The sequence below is a fragment of the Myotis myotis genome, unplaced genomic scaffold, assembly GCF_014108235.1.
Source record: "Myotis myotis isolate mMyoMyo1 unplaced genomic scaffold, mMyoMyo1.p scaffold_m19_p_3, whole genome shotgun sequence".
NCBI classification, from domain to species: Eukaryota; Metazoa; Chordata; class Mammalia; order Chiroptera; family Vespertilionidae; genus Myotis; species Myotis myotis.
The window spans coordinates 171,359,419-171,377,922 of record NW_023416335.1 but is presented as its reverse complement, the minus strand read 5'-3'; the positions used below and the strand labels follow the sequence as shown (position 1 = coordinate 171,377,922).

The 18,504-nt window shown below is 36.1% G+C and overlaps 1 protein-coding gene across 4 annotated transcripts in view; it reads left to right on the top strand.

Annotated features, from left to right (window-relative positions):
• Window positions 1-18,504, top strand: part of CNTN1 (contactin 1) — a 269,218-nt gene that overhangs the window by 130,225 nt on the left and 120,489 nt on the right. For all 4 annotated transcript variants that reach the window (XM_036299990.1, XM_036299991.1, XM_036299992.1 and 1 more), the window contains 3 exons: window positions 7,659-7,794; window positions 9,142-9,174; window positions 15,785-15,917. In XM_036299990.1, coding sequence (XP_036155883.1) covers window positions 7,734-7,794; window positions 9,142-9,174; window positions 15,785-15,917 — 227 coding nt within the window. In that variant the 5' untranslated portion in view covers window positions 7,659-7,733. The remainder of the gene's footprint in view (window positions 1-7,658; window positions 7,795-9,141; window positions 9,175-15,784; window positions 15,918-18,504) is intronic.

Here is an 18,504-nt window from a genome sequence, read left to right as displayed (position 1 = left end):
GAACACATCTGCATGCTCTCTGTGAGTGGTGAAAATATTTCTAACCTTTACCTAACACACTTAATACAATAGTTCTTGAACTTTAGTATGCCTACCAATTACCTGGGAAGCTTGCTTAAAATGCAGATACTTCAGCTATTCCCCAGCGACTAATTATTATTGGGAGTTGCTGGTAAATGTGTTTTATTAACAAGCACAACCAAATAATGTTAATGTAGGTGGACCCTACACCTTATTTCAGGAAATTGACTTCGAGTATTGAAAAGTATGTTAATCGTTGAATTTACAGAATATCAATTCTTTCAATTTAGAGCAAGAACATATTGTGTCTTTTAAATAATAAAAAAAAAAACTATAGTATTTAAATCTGTCTAGAATAGAAGGACAAACCATGGCTCTGCTAGTAGCTGCGTGTCTTGGGGCAATCCATATGATCCCCATAAGTCAGTTTATCTGTAGAAGTCTCAGAGTTTGGGCAGGATCAGGTGATATATTACATAGATTAGTTATTTGTAAAAATTTTAGCACACTTGCATCTTATTGCTTCTTTACTATCCCCATGTATCTGAGGTTGCCCTGTTACCCTCAGTTCTCCCATCCATAACCTGGTTTCATTCATTTTTCTTCATCCTGATCCTCTATGTAAATCATTGACAGCACGGGGATGATCAGTTCTACTCCATACTACCTTTCCCCACTGCCTACTGCAATGGTTTATTTTTCATTTAATATTACTCTGATATTTTGAGCAGCATTTTTTTTTTTTTGCCAAATCTAGCACTACATTCCGGTGATTCAAGATAGTGAAAATATGACTTTACCCTTGAGCAAAAAAGTTATTCTTATTAATATGCTGATGGGAAGAGTTTGAGTAGAATCCCACAAATGTCTGTTTGGTTCTAAATTTGGTTCTAAATCTTACATGACAAAACAACTCCCTTTTATTGATTGACTACGACGGTAATTCTTGGAATTGCAAATAATCATGAAATCATATTGCCTGATTTGCTCGTTATTACTATTTCCAGTTTCCACTATCATCTTAATTTTGTAATTCTAATCAAAATAACTGTGTAGGATAGGCACCTTGTCGGTTTCATAGGGGACATAGTTTGGATTCAGCAGGGTCTTTCTATATTTCTTCAAATTTCAAGAGATACCTAACCACACTATACACACACTCCTAAATGGTGGGACAAAGTAGATGTTGACTTCTACTTATTCTGCCACCTAAAAGTGATGGTTTCCTGAAACTGTTCCAATGAATAAACACGACTGCATCAATTATAGTCTTGTGTGACATCGTCAGCTTACATTAGCCTGTGAAAAATATGTGCTATGAATATCACAAATGGGATTCCACTATTTTTAAGTTCCTCTGTATGCATTGCCATTTTAAAAATAAATGAGCAATTAATTTAATCATAAATCCAATTATCTAAAAATGGGAGCTGCCAGTTTATAAAATGCAGGCTGTGCTGTCAGCACTCAGTTAACGTTCACATCTTCAAACACCTTTAGATTTTTAGTTCCCCGAGCAGCCTCCAAGTCACTGCACTTCACAGTCTGGTGGTGCTATATTGACTGAAGTGCTCTGAACTTCTTTTTATGTATACTGCACACACAATCAAGTGGAAGGCCCTTTCACGGGCTAACGCAGTTGCATCAAGACCATTACACTCTATCTGCTAGTTGGGCAGGATGTGACTCTATTCTAGAACAGAAGGATGTTATTTATAACCACCTTCAGAAAACGGGTATTTTCCTTGAATGTGTGTAAGGTTATTCCCAGGTTTAGAAAGGCACATTTTTCAAAAATTTTTACTGAGTATGTTTGGCCATAAAAGTAAGTTGCCAAAACATTGTTAATGGCTTTTCAGAAGAACTGTTAACCCGAGACAGTAATAGTTTGGTGAGAGAGGTTAAAGAAGTCAGTATGAGCCTACAGACTAAGACCATCCAAAACATGCATTTATTCCTCTAGAGGAAGTTGGGTCACCTATGTTTAAATTATGTGTAATAATCTGAAAATTAGCTGGAAAGATGTAATATTGATATGGAAGTACTTAATGTATCTAGTGTATATAACATCCCCTTCTAAAGGATTAGCATTTTAAAAATTCAAAACTAATTTCATCTCTGGAAAATTTTATTTATTCCACCTTACTATTTTGACTTCTGGAATGTACCAAGGACTTTTACACACATACCCATACACATATCCATAACATACATGATTTAGTCCTCACATTAATTGTCGGAAGAAGGAACTTAATTTTCTATGGTCCAGACTGGGTGACTGGCACCTCAGGAAGATTACATGACTTTGCAGCAGAGGCAGAATTTCAGAGTAAATCTGAAGATAAAATGTTCCCTGGTTTTACAGTGCAGAGTAGGAGACATTGGTGTCTTTTCATCTAGATTAACTTGTGCTTAACTCCAATAAGCTTCCTCTATTTATTGGATATAGAACTTTATAGCAAATGTTCTTTAGGACCAGGGCAATAAGCACCATGAGTAAAATTTTAGGTTAAATTTTATTAACTTAGCTTTTCATGGGCTATGTTAAGGATAGATCAGGATAGATTCCTGACATATCCCAAAAATCCTTTTTTATTCTTTCTGAAACAGAGATGTGACCATTTTCTAACATATATACTACATAAAATACTATTTATTTTTTTCTCTATATATATTTAATCAATATTTCCAAGATCTTGTTCTCAATCAGTGTAAATGATTGTATAGTAATTAGTTCAATGAAGTATTAGCTTATTTTCTTGATGGAACATCATTTCATTGTATAGCAGTATGAAATATTTTGTGAGTAATTTCTATGGCTAAATGCTCTTTAATGTATTGTTGATGCTGTTTTGAATAATTTATTTGGGTTAGCCTATGACGGAAGAAAAAAACAGAAGAGCTAGATGAAAACTGAATACCTACATATGGTCCAAATTTCTCAATGGAGAACCCTAGCATTGCCTAAATTAAGGAGAGAAAAGTGGGGAAGAAGACAAGTGTGGAAAGAAAGAAGGCAACTGAAGGAAAAGAATGTCATGCTATGTTTCCTTATTATATTTTTGTTCTTGCTTTAATGCATGAGTAAGAGATTTAATGAAGAGTGCTGGAGAAATGAGGTTGAATTGTCTTGGAAATTAATGTAATGCCAGTACACAGCAAGGACATGCCAGTCCCTAGACAACATCGAGCCCTGGTGGGTTGGGAGATACAGTGTCTGCAGTACCTGGTGTAAGGCCTGACTGAGAGAATGAGAAGCCACGGGGCTCTGAAAGCCAGCGAGTTCAGGCAGCTGGCCAGCACAATGTTGCTTCTGGGACAGGAATGCTTGTCTGGGTCCTGTTTCTGGTCATTCTGTTACTTTGATTATTGAGAAGCAAAAATGTCGGCTCCTGCAACTGTCACACCATTGTCAGCATTATTTGTTTTCTTCCTCTGCTATTTCATTTGTCTCCAACAGTTCAAGGCCCATGGTGGCTGGGGAGTTAGCTGTGAATTAGAGTGGCATGTCCTCCAGGAAGAAATGGGAAGAGCAGTTTCTTCCGCATGAACAGGGAAGGGTGCAGCCTCTCTCTTCTGCCGCACTGCCCAGGGATGTGAACAGGGAGTCAGGAATGATGGGATAACTGGTGACACAATAGAACCAATTGCCAGCAGAACACAAGTGTGTGAACAAGATGTGAAAGATGCTTTTATACTGGAATAGCAAGAAACCCGTTAAATGAAATAGTTCACATGCTGCCACTGTCCTATTGAAACAGGCAATATTTTGGAATGAAGGAAAAGATACGACACAGAGAAGCTCAAAATAATAATACTTTTTTTCTTTTACTCTGAAGTGTACCTATTCAACTTGAAATACAGACTTCAAACAATACTAGTAAAGTATATATTAAAATGCTGCAAAATATTGCTACTTAGAATATCATCTTTTAGAGTATATGTATAATCTCTAACAAAGACCAAAGCCCCAAGAAGAGATATTTTACCTACTGTCACGATTCTATTCTTATTTTAAGGAATTGAAGTTAATTTTCAGTTTGTTTAATGCAAGTGCTTGGGAATACAGTTATGGAATAACACATGTATTCCTTCATTTATTCAATAAGTATATATCAGTGACTACTTTGTGCCAGACAGTAGAGACAAAACAACAAATCAGAGGTGTGTCCCTAGATTGACAGGCCTATTGCCTAGTAGAATAAGTAGATATTTATGAAATACTTTCATGGTAAACATTTTACATGTATAATCTCATGCAACCTTTACACTAGTTTCATGAAGTAGGCATTCTTTCCATATTTTGTACATGAGGAAAATTAGAGTGAGGTAACTTGCCCAAAGTTGCAAGCTAAAGAATGGTTGAGCCAAACTTGGGGAAAGATCTGACTGACCTCTTCCCTTCCCTTCCCTTCCCTTCCCTTCCCTTCCCTTCCCTTCCCTTCCCTTCCCTTCCCTTCCCTTCCCTTCCCTTCCCTTCCCTTCCCTTCCCTTCCCTCCCCTTCCCTTCCCTTCCCTCCCCTCCCTCCCCTCCTCTCCTCTCCTCTCCTCTCCTCTCCTCTCCTCTCCTCTCCTCTCCTCTCCTCTCCTCTCTCTTCTCTTCTCTTTTCTTCTCTCTCTTTTCTCCTTCCTTCCTTCCTTCCTTCCTTCCTTCCTTCCTTCCTTCCTTCCTTCCTTCCTTCCTTCCTTCCTTCCTCCCTCCCTCCCTCCCTCCCTCTCTCCCTCCCTCCCTCCTTCCCTTTATTGTTGACACCATTGTAGATATTCCCTATTTTCCCCACCTTTACCCACCTCCACCCAGCCCCCACAACCCCTCTCTCTGGCCATCATTACACTGCTGTTTGTGTCCATGGGCTATGCCTGCATGCTCTTTGGCTAATCCCTTCACCTTCTTTCATCCAGTCTCATCCATCCCTCCCTCTCTGACCTCTGTCAGTCTGTTCCATGTATCCATTACTCTGATCCCTTTTGACTATGCCTTGTCACTAATTCCCACATTTGAGAAGGAAATGTTAAATAACATCCTTGACTGAGGAAATTCTTCTGTATTTTAATTTTAATTTCTTGAAATCACTTGCTCTGTGTGGACACAGAAGCCTGCAAATTTAATGAGATACAGAGACCAAAAGTTTACATAACTCATCAATATTAAAAATCTGAAGGCTACCCTCACAGTAATTATATTTACTTTTCTCTCTGGTCAATGCTGCTTCCTCTACACTCAAAACTGCAGCAGCATCCCTCCCACAGAGTTGAATATGTTTATTATTTAGAGTTATTATTTAGAATTATTTTGAGTTCTCAAATTACAACACTTTATTAATTGGCAAATTATAGTTATTTAAAATCTAATACTGCCCCATTAAACATCATATGCTTTTAATATGCAAAATGTTTGCAAATATATTACCTAGATTAATCTTTAATTAATTGTTTGATTTAACACAACAATTTGGGCATAGTTTATGTGTTTGCTTTTTCTAAATTTTTCCTCATTAAAAGAAGTCATTCTAGTTAGTGTCCATAACTCAATGAGAAGAATTAGGAATCAACAGGCTAAAAAAAATATTCAATTGTACATTATTTTGAGACAAACTCTAGAAGATATAGACAATGTATACAGGTTTAAATCATTTTCATTTAGGTCTATATTAAAATACTAATGAACTTATACATCCATCAACAAAATAAAAAGCTAAAAATCCTCTCATAGATCACTTATTGATTTCCCTGCCTCCTGAAAAAATGTTTCTTTATTCTGCACTTTTGTATACCTGTTTTTTTTTTCCTGATCAGCCCCACTTAATAAGAGAAATAAAATTAATTTAAAAGTCCAGGCTTCATGCAATTTATACAGATGTATAGTTGTCACCTTCTCACATATGTCCAAGAAAAATAAGTTGATCATAAATTAATCCTGGCATGTAAAAATTGTCTGTTGAATATTTTTTTCCCTTTGCAAAAATATTTTAAATATATCCTATGCTAATTTGATTAATTTCTACTGTTTTCTCTAAGAATTCCACCAATTTTACCTCAAAATAAATGATTGTTCACTTCAGAATAATATATACACCAAAAGGGAACATATATTTGTCCTGGCCCATGTAGTATGCTAAATATTTGTGTAAGTCTCTGAAAATGCTAGGAGTCTGGCAAATCAGGATAGAGTGGTTGGATGGGGGTAAATATGGCCTTAAAATCCATCACAATTAAAAACATCAGTAGAAGCTTTAGCATGGCATTACAGTGCAAGCAATCAGTATCACTTTATTTTCACATTCTAGAAAGTGTTGAAATATTATATTTTGAACATTATACCACTAGGTATTTTTTTTTAGGAATTGCTTTCTGGCTCATTCTTAATTTATATATGATATCTAACTGTATGTCATGAGATTTTCCTAGGCTCTTATATATTCCTTGAAAACATGAACGCATGTCTTTTTAAATTGACACTCCCATTGTATCTCAACTGAAGAGGTCTCTTTCTAAGGCCCTGGGGCATGTTGCTCTCAACAAGTTCTAGTAAGAAGCAGTTGGGTTCTGCAGCCACCAAATAACATAAATCTAAGAGTGCAGTACCTTCACCACAATGCCCAGTCTACCACCGTCGGACCTATGCCCACCATGACATTCCTTACAGTGCTTTTCATTAAAATGATTAACACGTTTCCAGGCTTAATAGTATATAGATCCAAACAGCTACTTCACTGAACTGTAGAGACATGCTTCCCAGTGACCTGTGAACTTGTTAAGGGTAAACAAACTATGTCTTTCTTTTTTATGCATTTGTCTATATGCTTGTTTGTAGGGGTGGGTCTACCACAAAGATGATGAAGCTTAAGTTGTGGGTCCTTTCATTTACGTGAGGCTATTCCAAAGCCCAGGGTGTAATATAGAAGGCCTCACCGATATAATCACGTGGTCATAAGTTTGGAGGGAATTTATAAAAGCAAGATATTATTTTTATAGCTTAGTTTGTATTAGTAATTTTCTCCTCTTGTTCTTAAATACAGCTCTCCAACTTTTAATGATTTGGCCCCACAGATCCTAGATTCTCCCTTGCTGACTTACGAGGAGCAATTATTTACATTTTTGGAGTGAATAAATGAAAGAAGTGAAGGGGAACGACTTTATTATTAATTAATGTATTTTAACACTTAAGAATCAGCATTTTTGGTGAAAATTTTCCACAAACCATCAACAAATAATGCTAGTTTATAATGTCTGAGTTTCTCAAAGCTCTTATACAAATAAATCATTAGTTGAATCTCTGTACCTACCAGCCCTTCAGACAAATTCAATTTTTAATTAAAACAATGATATTGAAATGTTTACAACTGTGCAGTTTGTAGAAAGGATAATATCATACTCAATTGTTAAACTGTTAGAAGCTAAAACATACCAATTGATTGGTTTGCTTATGGTCATACAGTGTCAGTACTAGGAGGCAGCTGAGTCTACTCTTTCCACTATTACATGGGGTTTACAAAAGTATTTAAACAAACTAAAACATAGTCTAAAAACAAGGAATATAAAATAAGGTAAAATTAATAATGCTGTTGCATCCAAGTGACAAACATTTTTCCTTCCTTTTGCTTCCCTTCTTTTCTTTTTTTCTTTCCTTGATGCAGCTTTTAATATTATCCAACTGCCATAAAGCTAAAGCTTTTTTTTGAAAATTGAACTTACCCTCTACTGGACACAAGATGAAAATGTGGCTGCTGGTTAGTCACCTTGTGATATTATCTTTTACATCCTGTCTATCAGGTAAGAAATACCCTTTGCATGTTATCCATAACTAATGTCTAAATAATCAATATGTGTGTTCACATCATTAAATCTGATGTAGAAAGTTAGAATATTTTCTTTTGACACCTGGGTCATGCAAATAAATTAATATATATCAAGGTGGACTCTATTTTTAATTTACTTTCAATTAAAATTTAACAAGACTCAGTCAATCTTATGTAGTGGTATGCTGGTAAATGTGTACAATCAGGATCTCTGGGAGGGAAAAAAACACACAATCTGAGTAGCATTTGTTGATTCCTGGGGGGTTAATAGTTCTACTGTAGCCTAGTTCAACTTGAAAGCATTTAGTGTAGTTTGGAAAAGATAGTTAACAATTCATCTTTATATGGTATTTTCACTATATAGATACAATAGACTTAAATAACCTTATTAGCATAAATAAAAGTAAAATATGGCAAAGTAATTAGTACTTGGTTTTAAGCTTTTGTTACCTTTCTTCTTTATTTAGTTGTTAATATAATTTAACTTATATTAACTGGCTAGTCAGTCTTATGAAAAACAATTTTAAAATAATCTAAAAATATGTGCAGGCACATTAAACATAACAAAGCAGTTTTAAGAATGCTGCAGTTTTTAGGACAAACAGATACTATTTTTCAAAGACAAAATTGAAGGATTCAGAAATCTTTTCTACACAGAGGGTATATCGTATTTCTCTCTGAAGCAGCATGTTTTCTAACATCAGTTTTTGTAATACCTCTATCTCTATTACCTTAACTAAGTAAATACTTGTTGAGTTGCTATTAATTCAAGACATAAATGGATCCTATCATTTAGCAATCCCCATTGATTGCTTAATGATGCACAAATGTACATTCTATTGTATCTTATTTATTATAATAGAAATTTAAAATGCTATTTTATTTTGGGGAGTAATTATTATGACTTAAGAATCCCAAAAATCTATAATTTAAGCAGTACTTAAAATTTTAATGACATTGATATAACAACAGAAATTATACATATATATTTATATGCATATATACATATATTATGCAAATATAATAAGGAAAATTTTTGTGGTAGGGTTATTGTCACCGTCTTATTTTTATGAATTAAATAAAACTAAAATAATTTTATTAGTACTAAATATTCATTCTAATTTTGTTGACCATAAATTTTAACACCACAACTTTAAACTGCAAAGACAAATGTCTGCAAAGCTGCTTTGATACTTTGGCCTTAATAGTAAAGGACAGGTAATTTCATTTCATCAACTAGTACCTCAGTAGTTGAGTAATATTTGAAACCACAACTTGAAGAGCTGCTTTGGGATTAAAATCTTTTTTCTTTCATTTTTAGAGTTTACATGGCACAGAAGGTATGGTCATGGAGGTAAGTTGATGAAAGGGTAAATTTTAAAAATAACTTTCCTCAAATGAATCATATTTCATCTGTGTTTTAAGCTACCTACTCTATAAACTTAAAGCCAAATGGTTAATGTTAAACCCTGTCGAAATTTTGTAAGAAGCTTTATCTGGAGTTATAAGGCAACGTGTTTGATGGCCAAAATGAATGAATGAATGGATATAATAACATAAATATCCTATTAGAGCAGTTATGTTCAACCTTTTTAATTTCATGGCATACATAAACTAATTACTAAAATTCTGAGGCACACCAAAAAAGTATATTATTTTTTGCTGATCTGACAAAAGGATAGGTATAATTTTGATTCATTCACTCCGGATGGCTATTTTGGTGTTGGCTGTTGCCATTTTGTTTTCATAGGACATTATAAGGGAAAAGAGGTTCATGCCCTTGACTAAATAATCAAGTATTGCATGTTTTAAAAATTCTTGAGGACAGCAGTTGAAAATCACTGTATTAGAGGCTTGCAACAGATGGAAAATATTCAATGTGGCCTGTGTTGTTCCTGTATTCTTTGTAACAATCTTATGCTACTAAATTTTGCAATAATATTTTAAATATTGTAAAAACCTAACTTATTTTTTAATAAGTTAAAAAAATTTAACTTATTGAACATTGGAGAGAGAGAGAGAGAGAGAGAGAGAGAGAGAGAGAGAGAGAGAGAGAGAGAGAACTAAAGGTAATAGACTTAGAACCTTAAGATTCAGTTTAGGAAGGAGTCCAAAGATGTTGCAAAATGTATTGTTTATTATAGACTACTAGTGGCTCGGTGCATGAAATTCAAGCACAGAGGAGGGGTGTCCCTTAGCCCAGCCTGCACCCTCTCCAATCTGGGACCCCTCGGGGGATGTCCAACTCACAATCTGGGACTACTGGCTCCTAATCGCTCACCTGCCTGCCTGCCTGATTGCCCCTAACCCCTCTGCCTACTGGCCTGCTTGCCCCCAAGTGCCCACCCTCAGCTACCAGCCTGATCACCTACAACTGCCCTCCCCTCCTGGCCTGATAGCCCCTAACCACCTCTGCCTTGGCCCTGCCACCATGGCTTTGTCTGGAAGGATGTCTGGAAGGTATCCCGGTCTAATTAGCATATTACCCTTTTATTAGTATAGATAATTAACAACCCTGTGTAGACCTACTTCAACCACTGAACAGTTAATGCCAAAAATAGAGGCAGTATGATATGGTGAAGAAAACAAAGCCTAGAGAAAGATTAACCTGGATTTGCATTTGTAACCTGGTATTCACTCACAATGTAATCTTGTCCAAATATTCAACTTCTATAAAACTCAATTTTCCAATATGCAAAAGTCACAGGATTCTTATGAGGATGTAAAACTAAGAAAAAGAGGTGACAATAGATTCTAGCACAGTAACTACATAATAGGTGCTCAATAAATATAGTAAAACAGGTAACAAAAGCCACTGCTCAGTGGGAGGAGAGCGAATACTCAGGAAAAATCACTGAGCAACCATGGCTATAACTTACATGAAGCAGCAAGGATATTCATGCCCGGATATCCATAAAAAGCAAGGATACTTATAGAGAGCTTCCACTTTTAGGTGGCTATAAGGATTAAGAGAAAGGAAAGTCTTAGCCTGAATTCCACCAAAGCTATTTTCGTTTCCACCTCATTAGCCGGGAATCACCACATGTAAAGATCATTACCTGACTTAACCTTACCATAGAATAGGGAATAAGAAAAGTTAAGTAATAGATTTATAAGAAAAATATAAAAAACACTTTAGCCCTAGCTGATTTGGCTCAGCGAACAGAGCATCGATCTGCGGACTAAAGGGTCCCGGGTCTGCAACTCCACATGCTGGGGTTGCGGACTCAATCCCCAGTAGGGAGCGTGTAGGAGGTAGTCAATCAATGATTCTCTCTCATCATTGATGTTTCTATCGCTCTCTTCCCTCTCCTTTCCTCTCTGAACTCTATAAAAATATATTTTAAAAAGCACTTTAAATAACTACTTTGAGGAATTAAGGAATATTTAATGCTGGAGGTAGGTATTTCAAATGTTAGAAATGGAGCTAATCTTAGAGGAAGTAGCAGAAATGCAAGTACAGGGATGGGAAAAGATGGAGTGTGTTAGGTCGGTATTTTAAAGAACACTTGTTCTGCAGGTTGTTCAGAGGAATTATATTAGAAAGGACATAATTGTTCATTTAATTTGGGAAAGGCTAGTTCATTCAAGTTTAACAGTTTATTATGAACTTTAAGTAGTGCTGAAACTACTTATGTAATAAGTATAATACATGTATTATGGCCTAGGATTGCTATCCACAAACTGAGTGGCTTGGAAAAACAGAAAATAGTCTCACAGCTCTGGAGGCTGGAAGTTCAAAACCGAAGTGTTATCAGGGCCATGCTCACTCTGAACCTGTAGAGAAGGCTCCTCCCTGGCCTCTCCCAGCTTCTGTGCCCTCAGACATTCCTTGGCTCACAGCAGCATTCATACACGGGCATACACAGTTGTGAGAAGTTCCCCAGAGAGTGATGCAAAACACAGCATTGCAGTGGTTCTCAACCTTCTGGCCCTTTAAATAAAGTTCCTCATGTTGTGACCCAACCATAAAATTATTTTCGTTGCTACTTCATAACTGTAATGTTGCTACTGTTATGAATCATAATGTAAATATCTGATATGCAGGATGGACTTAGGCGACCCCTGTGAAAGGGTCCTTCAACTGCCAAAGGGGTCGCGAACCACAGGTTGAGAACCGCTGGTTTAGCGTCTTCAGGGGTGGACCATATGTCAAAGAGGTGGTTGCTATGAAGAAATGTGGTAGACTCTTCTCGGGCGGGTCAAGCCATGCAAGAGAAAATTTAGTCAACTTAACCTTCCTGCTAACCTGACCTAGTCTTTGTTCTAATGAGTGGTTGCTGCACATTCATGAGACCAACTCCTTTCCATTTTAGTTATGATAAATGACTATAGTTTACCTATTATCCGCGATCCTAACAGATTGGGGTACCAGAGCATGTCCTTGTTCTCTTACCAGTGAAGAAAAGCTGACAGTAGAGAAGAGGCTGCACTGTCTGGAAGAAGTGTGCTTTGAGAGAATTGAAATAGTTACTGTATTTCAAGAGAGCTTGTAACACAGGCCATAACCCTGTGATAACATTGTAAACACTGTAAAAATTCCAATATTAGACTCTGTTCGTTTTGTCACTGTTGCTTTTTTCTAATAGATTTTTCTCCCTGAGACTCTTTTTACAATAAATATAATTATGTAAGATTATGTTTCATAACCAACAGATTGAGGTGACATTACAGAATGAGAAATAGAATTTGTTTCAAAATGGATGTAAAATGAATAAAAAATTACTCTCAAGCATAAATTGTAAGTATACTTTCCAGAAATAACATAGAATAGCAAGATGACAGTGGGCCATTTCCACATAGTCAGAGGTGAAGCACCCCATTTTAGATCGTCCAACTACCTGATGATAATAATTGCGAAGCGAAGAATGGTGCAGAAAGAAGCAGGAGACTTTACAGCTCACTCACATTTGTAAATTTAACAGCAAATATTCCTATGTGATTTCTTTCTTTCGTGTTAATCTTTTTGTTTAAATTTAAGAAATGAACTTCTGCCCTAACCGGTTTGGCTCAGTGGATAGAGTGTCGGCCTGCAGACTGAAGGGTCCCAGGTTCGATTCTGGTCAAGGGCATGTGCCTTGGTTGCGGGCACATCCCCAGTGTGAGGTGTGCAGGAGGCAGCTGATCGATGTTTCTCTCTCATCGATGTTTCTAACTCTCTATCCCTCTCCCTTCTTCTCTGTAAAAAAATCAATAAAATATATTTAAAAAAGAAAGAAATGAAATTCCTTCTGCAATAAATTATAACCATATTGTAGAAAATAAATGAATTTGCATTAAGAGCAGATAAAAAAGTGTGATTTTAGGTTTTTTTCTTCAATTACGTGAGAAAAGTCACATATAATTTTATTCTCCTTTTCAGAAGATTCTATCCACTAAGAAAAAGGGCATATCTTTCAAATAATAATACATATTGAAAACATGATACCTATTTGTTTTTTTAATTTCTTGTCTCCTTTAACCCTGTATACTTCCAAAGCATTATAATTTGTCATCTAATCTTTTCCATGGCTCAGAAAAAAAAATCAATAGATGACTGAATCTTCTGTCGGTGAAGAGTAGAATGTTTGCATTGGTGGATCCTTTGCAAAGCCTAGTAAGTTCTCCCCCTTCACCTGAGCATCCTAGTTGAGCTAACAGAGTGATGACCTCAGACACTCTTTGAGGGGGTTAGGAAGTTGACATTCAGAGGTTCACACTGAGCATGTCAATGCAATCCAAAAACTTGTTTTGAGTAATTTACCGTTCTAGGGTCCAAACATGTTCTTAAAATAAAGTGTATACAGCAATTACTAACCACTTAATAGAATACATTATTTTTGTAGGAATAAAAAATTTAAAAAAGCAAGGGACCTATATTTATAATATAATACTTATCAGAAACACTAATGTGATAGAAAATGTGTCTTGTTCTGCTTTTTAATCTTGAAAATGAGCAAAGGGACATAAATTAAATGTAAGATTTTCTCAACATGGAAAATAAATTCAATAGCATGTTGGAAATTAATTTTATATTTTTATCTCCTAAATGTTTAATTATCTGTTCCTATAAAGGGCAGATGGGAGTGGAGAATTTGGAAATATATACATAAAATTTTGTGAAAAGCACTTGCCATTGAGAGGGAAAATAGCATTAACTGCTGACTATAAGCCAGGTATAGTCCTGTCTTAAATATATTGTCTCAAAATTATTATAACAATAATCTAATGAGGTATATTTTATTATTCTCCCCATGCTGTGGAGGGTGATAAGTAGGCTGGGAGAGGCACTGTTAAACACAAACAAGGCAAGATTTAAATGGCTTAATTAAACTGCTTGTTAAGGGAAATGAACAAAGCTCTCATCCTCAAGGTTGCTGTTAGAGCAGACACAATAAATTGGAGAAGTGAGCCATAGGTTGGATCTGGAAAATATATTACAGTGATCCCATGCAAGAATATCCCTGCTTCCTAGCCATACATGTCAGTATTAATTCATTTGGGACATATGACTCTTAGCTCTGTTCTGTAAATGCTGACATATTGATGACATGGAGTGATTCTCTTCTCCTCATGTGGCTGCGAGGTATTCCTTTTCTTGTCCAGAGAAGATACACTGTAAGGAACCACTGCTTTCCAATGTGTATATTTTTGTGATGGATTTACAACCAGTTGTCCAGTTCCCATATTCATGTTAATTTGTTGATTGTTCTAGATCAGTGGTTCTCAACCTTCCTAATGCTGCGACCCTTTAATACAGTTCCTCATGTAGTGGTGACCCCAACCATAAAATTATTTTCATTGCTACTTCATAACTGTAATTTTTCTACTGTTATGAATCATAATGTAAATATCTGATATGCAGGATGTATTTTCATTGTTACAAATTGAACATAATTAAAGCATAAATTGATTAATCACAAAAACAATATGTAATTATATATGTGTTTTCCAATGGTCTTAGGTGACCCCTGTGAAAGGGTCATTCGACCCCCAAAGGGGTCGCGGCCCACAGGTTGAGAAACTCTGTTCTAGATGTTGCTAAGTACCGGTGTGGTCACATGTTTAGAAAAAAAATAAGAACTGACCCAGGAAAGGAACTAATCTCCCTAGAGCATCTAGAAATTCATTTATTCTGCTGTTCAAAAGTTGTTAAGTCCTTATTTGTTGCAGACTACTAGACAGCTAGCAAAGAAGAGTATTATACCGATTATGGACACAGCCACCTGTCCCCAAGTATTTGCAATCTAGTGGAACAGAAAGCTATCAAACAATAGCTCTAGCCACTTTGGCTCAGTGGATAGAGCATCAGTCCTTGGACTGAAGGGTCCTGGGTTTGATTCTGGTCAAGGGCACATACCTCGGTTGCAGGTTTCATCCCTAGCTCTGGTGGCGGCCTGTGTGGGAGGCAACCAATTGGTGTGTCTCCCTCACATCAATGTTTCTCTCTCTCTCTATCTCTCCCCCTACCTTCCACTCTCTCTAAAAATCAATGGAAAAATATCCTCGGGTGAGGATTAACAACAACAACAACAAAAAGAATCACATGATAGGTACCATATGCTGGACAAAGAGTTATGAGAATGCAAATGAGCTAGGCCAGGTGAGATGTGGCTTCTTGAAGGAGTGGACTCTATGCCTAAGTCATAAAGGACTGCACAAATGTTGATGCTGGTTGTAGAGAAGAAAATCACATGCAAAGCTCAGAGGCATGGAAACATGACTTGTTTGAGGAGCTGTGTGCAGTTAGGCATGGCCACCCAGAGTGCCTTGGGAGAAATGATGAGAGATGGGCAGGAAAAACTGCTAATAAAAACCTAAATGTTTTCCTCGGGATTATAGAAGCAAATTATCTTCAGTTTGAATAAAAATAGCGATTCTGTGATCCTGACTTTTTTTTTCTAAAACTTTTTTAATGTCTCCAATTTCATTTTTTTTTTATTTATAAACCAGCAAAATGTAAAATAACTTCATTTTCATTACAGTTTCTGAAGAAGACAAAGGATTTGGACCAATTTTTGAAGAGCAACCAATTAATACCATTTATCCAGAGGAATCACCAGAAGGAAAAGTTTCACTCAACTGTAGGGCAAGAGCCAGCCCTTTCCCGGTTTACAAGTAACGTACTGCACTTCTTTTTTTTCCAAATGGTGTAGTGAACTAGGGGTTACAGATTAGCATCTGTGACCAGTACCAATAGAGAAAGCTGTACTCTAAGGCTTTCTACAAAGTCCAGGGACATTAACAAAAATGTTGGCAGACAAGTAATTTTTAAAAATTTGTTTAATGCCTAAGTAGATAGTAATTTTCTTAAATATATGCAAATAAATAATTTACTTACTATTTTCTGCAAAAATAAAGCCAGTTCCATTTGACATTATCAATTTAAAAATTGTATGATGGAAATCATACCAATCATACAAAAGGCTATATGGAGATCATGCACATGTGAAAATAAAATGTTCTTATATATATTGGCCTGGATAACTTATACCTACAAATGTTGGATAACATTTCTGTGTTAACTTCAGTAAAGTGCTTGCATAAATCTAGAAAGCTACACATTTTTTCAATACTCTCCAATATATATCCAGACAACACAGCACATTTCTTAAATGTCTCTACCTATTGAACAATCTATATAAACATGTTTTTCTATTTTTATGGGGTACCTATTGATAAAAAATAACTTTAAAAAATATAACAATGGGTTTCCCGTTTTGGATGGTTCAGAAAAATATATTAACAGTTTCTAGCCTGAGGCAAAAAATAAGATTAAAAAATTAAACAGATGCCAATGGATTTGAGTTTCACATATGGAATGGTTTCATGAAGACAAAGCAAGTGATTGATGGAGAAATTGGGGCTCTAGTATGTTAATGTCACCTCACTTAATTGAAGATTGTCATTAAACAAGGTTGATTTTAATAGTAGATTTTTTTCTAGATATAAAATTGACTTTTCTATTGTTATAAAAAGTTGTTATCAAAGAGAATACCACTTTCCCCCCATTTAATTCTAATTGAACTCATTTTTACTTGCCTCTGGCTATAACAAAATTATTCTTAAAACAAAATATGAATTTAGAAACCACATCACTATCCCTTTGAAATTATTTTTATTGTTTCAATTTCATGCATGGGAGTGCAATATAAGTAGATATTTTATAAATTATAAATTATACGTTTGTTTTGAATATATTTGATGGGCTAGACTTATTTCTGCCCTTAAGCCGTACATAATGGGAGTTTATGGACATGGAATAGTATAGCCAATAGGAGCTGTAGAGGAGATCTAATCCAAGCACATGATTTTATAGGAGAGGAAGCTGAGCTCTGAATAAGTAAGTTACTTTCTTCCAAGTGAGTAAATCACAGATGCAGGACGGAAACACAGGTTTTATGATTTTCAAAGAAACGTGTCATTTTTAGTATGCATCTTTCTAGATAGTTTGACAGCATCTCAAAAGCGATTTCCGTGGTTCTTATTCTGTGACGTTGTGTCCTTGACATTCATAGCACATCAGCCTCCAGGCTGGACAGGAGGCAACAACACACAAGAGCTACTGCAGACAGTGTCTAAAAACACGCGCTTTCCCTCGCCGCCCCCCATTCCCGCCCTTTCCCCCACAAAGACAGCAGAAGCAAAGTTTTGCATAGCTATAGTTTTGTACATTGCTATTAGCAACTCCCCATTTCCCCCTCCCTCCAGTCCCATTAAGCATTCTTACCAAAATTTCAAAAGTAAAGATAAGAAGCAAACCTTCACTTGGCAAATACCCCTCTCACAGGTTGCACAGCACAGAAGTTGCCAGGACAAGTGTGGCCTGGCTGTCTACACATTAATGGAGAGAGCTGGCAGGGAGAAGCAGATGTCTCGTTTTGTTATGAAAACAAAATTAGCTAAGGATTTAGTGTGTCTGATGGGAAAGAACATTTGAAGTTTTAAAAATTTACTTAATATTTGGGGCAAGACTTACTAACCTTCGTAATCATGCAATTTGTCATTCACATAGTAGTTTTATATCTGGGGCACATACTGTGATAATTTGTTATTCGTGGTAACACCCTAAAAGGTACAAAGGGGACCTTTGCCTTCCACTTACTAGCCTTAAGGCTTTTGTTATCTTTCCTTGTCCCTCCAAACAACAAGGACTCCGATAAAATTTCATTTAACGATGTGTGAAAGGGATTGCAATGACCTTGTGGGTGTTTCTGAAAATTAAATAGACCAGTGAACTTACCCAAACACAGCAAAACTAGATTATTATATGTCATCAAAGGCAGAATCAGATCCCCTGGGAGGAAGCTAAGGCAATAAACAAAAATCTGGAGTCAACATACTGTTTTTGGAAAAGAAACAAAACAAAACAAAACAAAACAAAACAACTGGAACCGCCCAACAGGGAAACCCATTCACTTGGCAAATGCTAAGCAATTTGACATTGGATGGTTCAAACAGGGACAAGAGTGCCATCAGCTGGGGAAGGGAGAGGATTTTATTGTGTTGCAATTTGGTAATTTTTTAAAACACAAAGCAAGGTTTTCCGTATTTACCTTGAAATTACCTGCTACATTGTAAAATTTAAAACTAAGAATGTTCCAAATATTCTTAGGCCTCTTTGGCAAGATTCTGACCCTAATCAGAACTGTGCCAGAAAATAACTGCAGCCACAGCCCCTATTTGACCATAGCTCTTGTCTTAC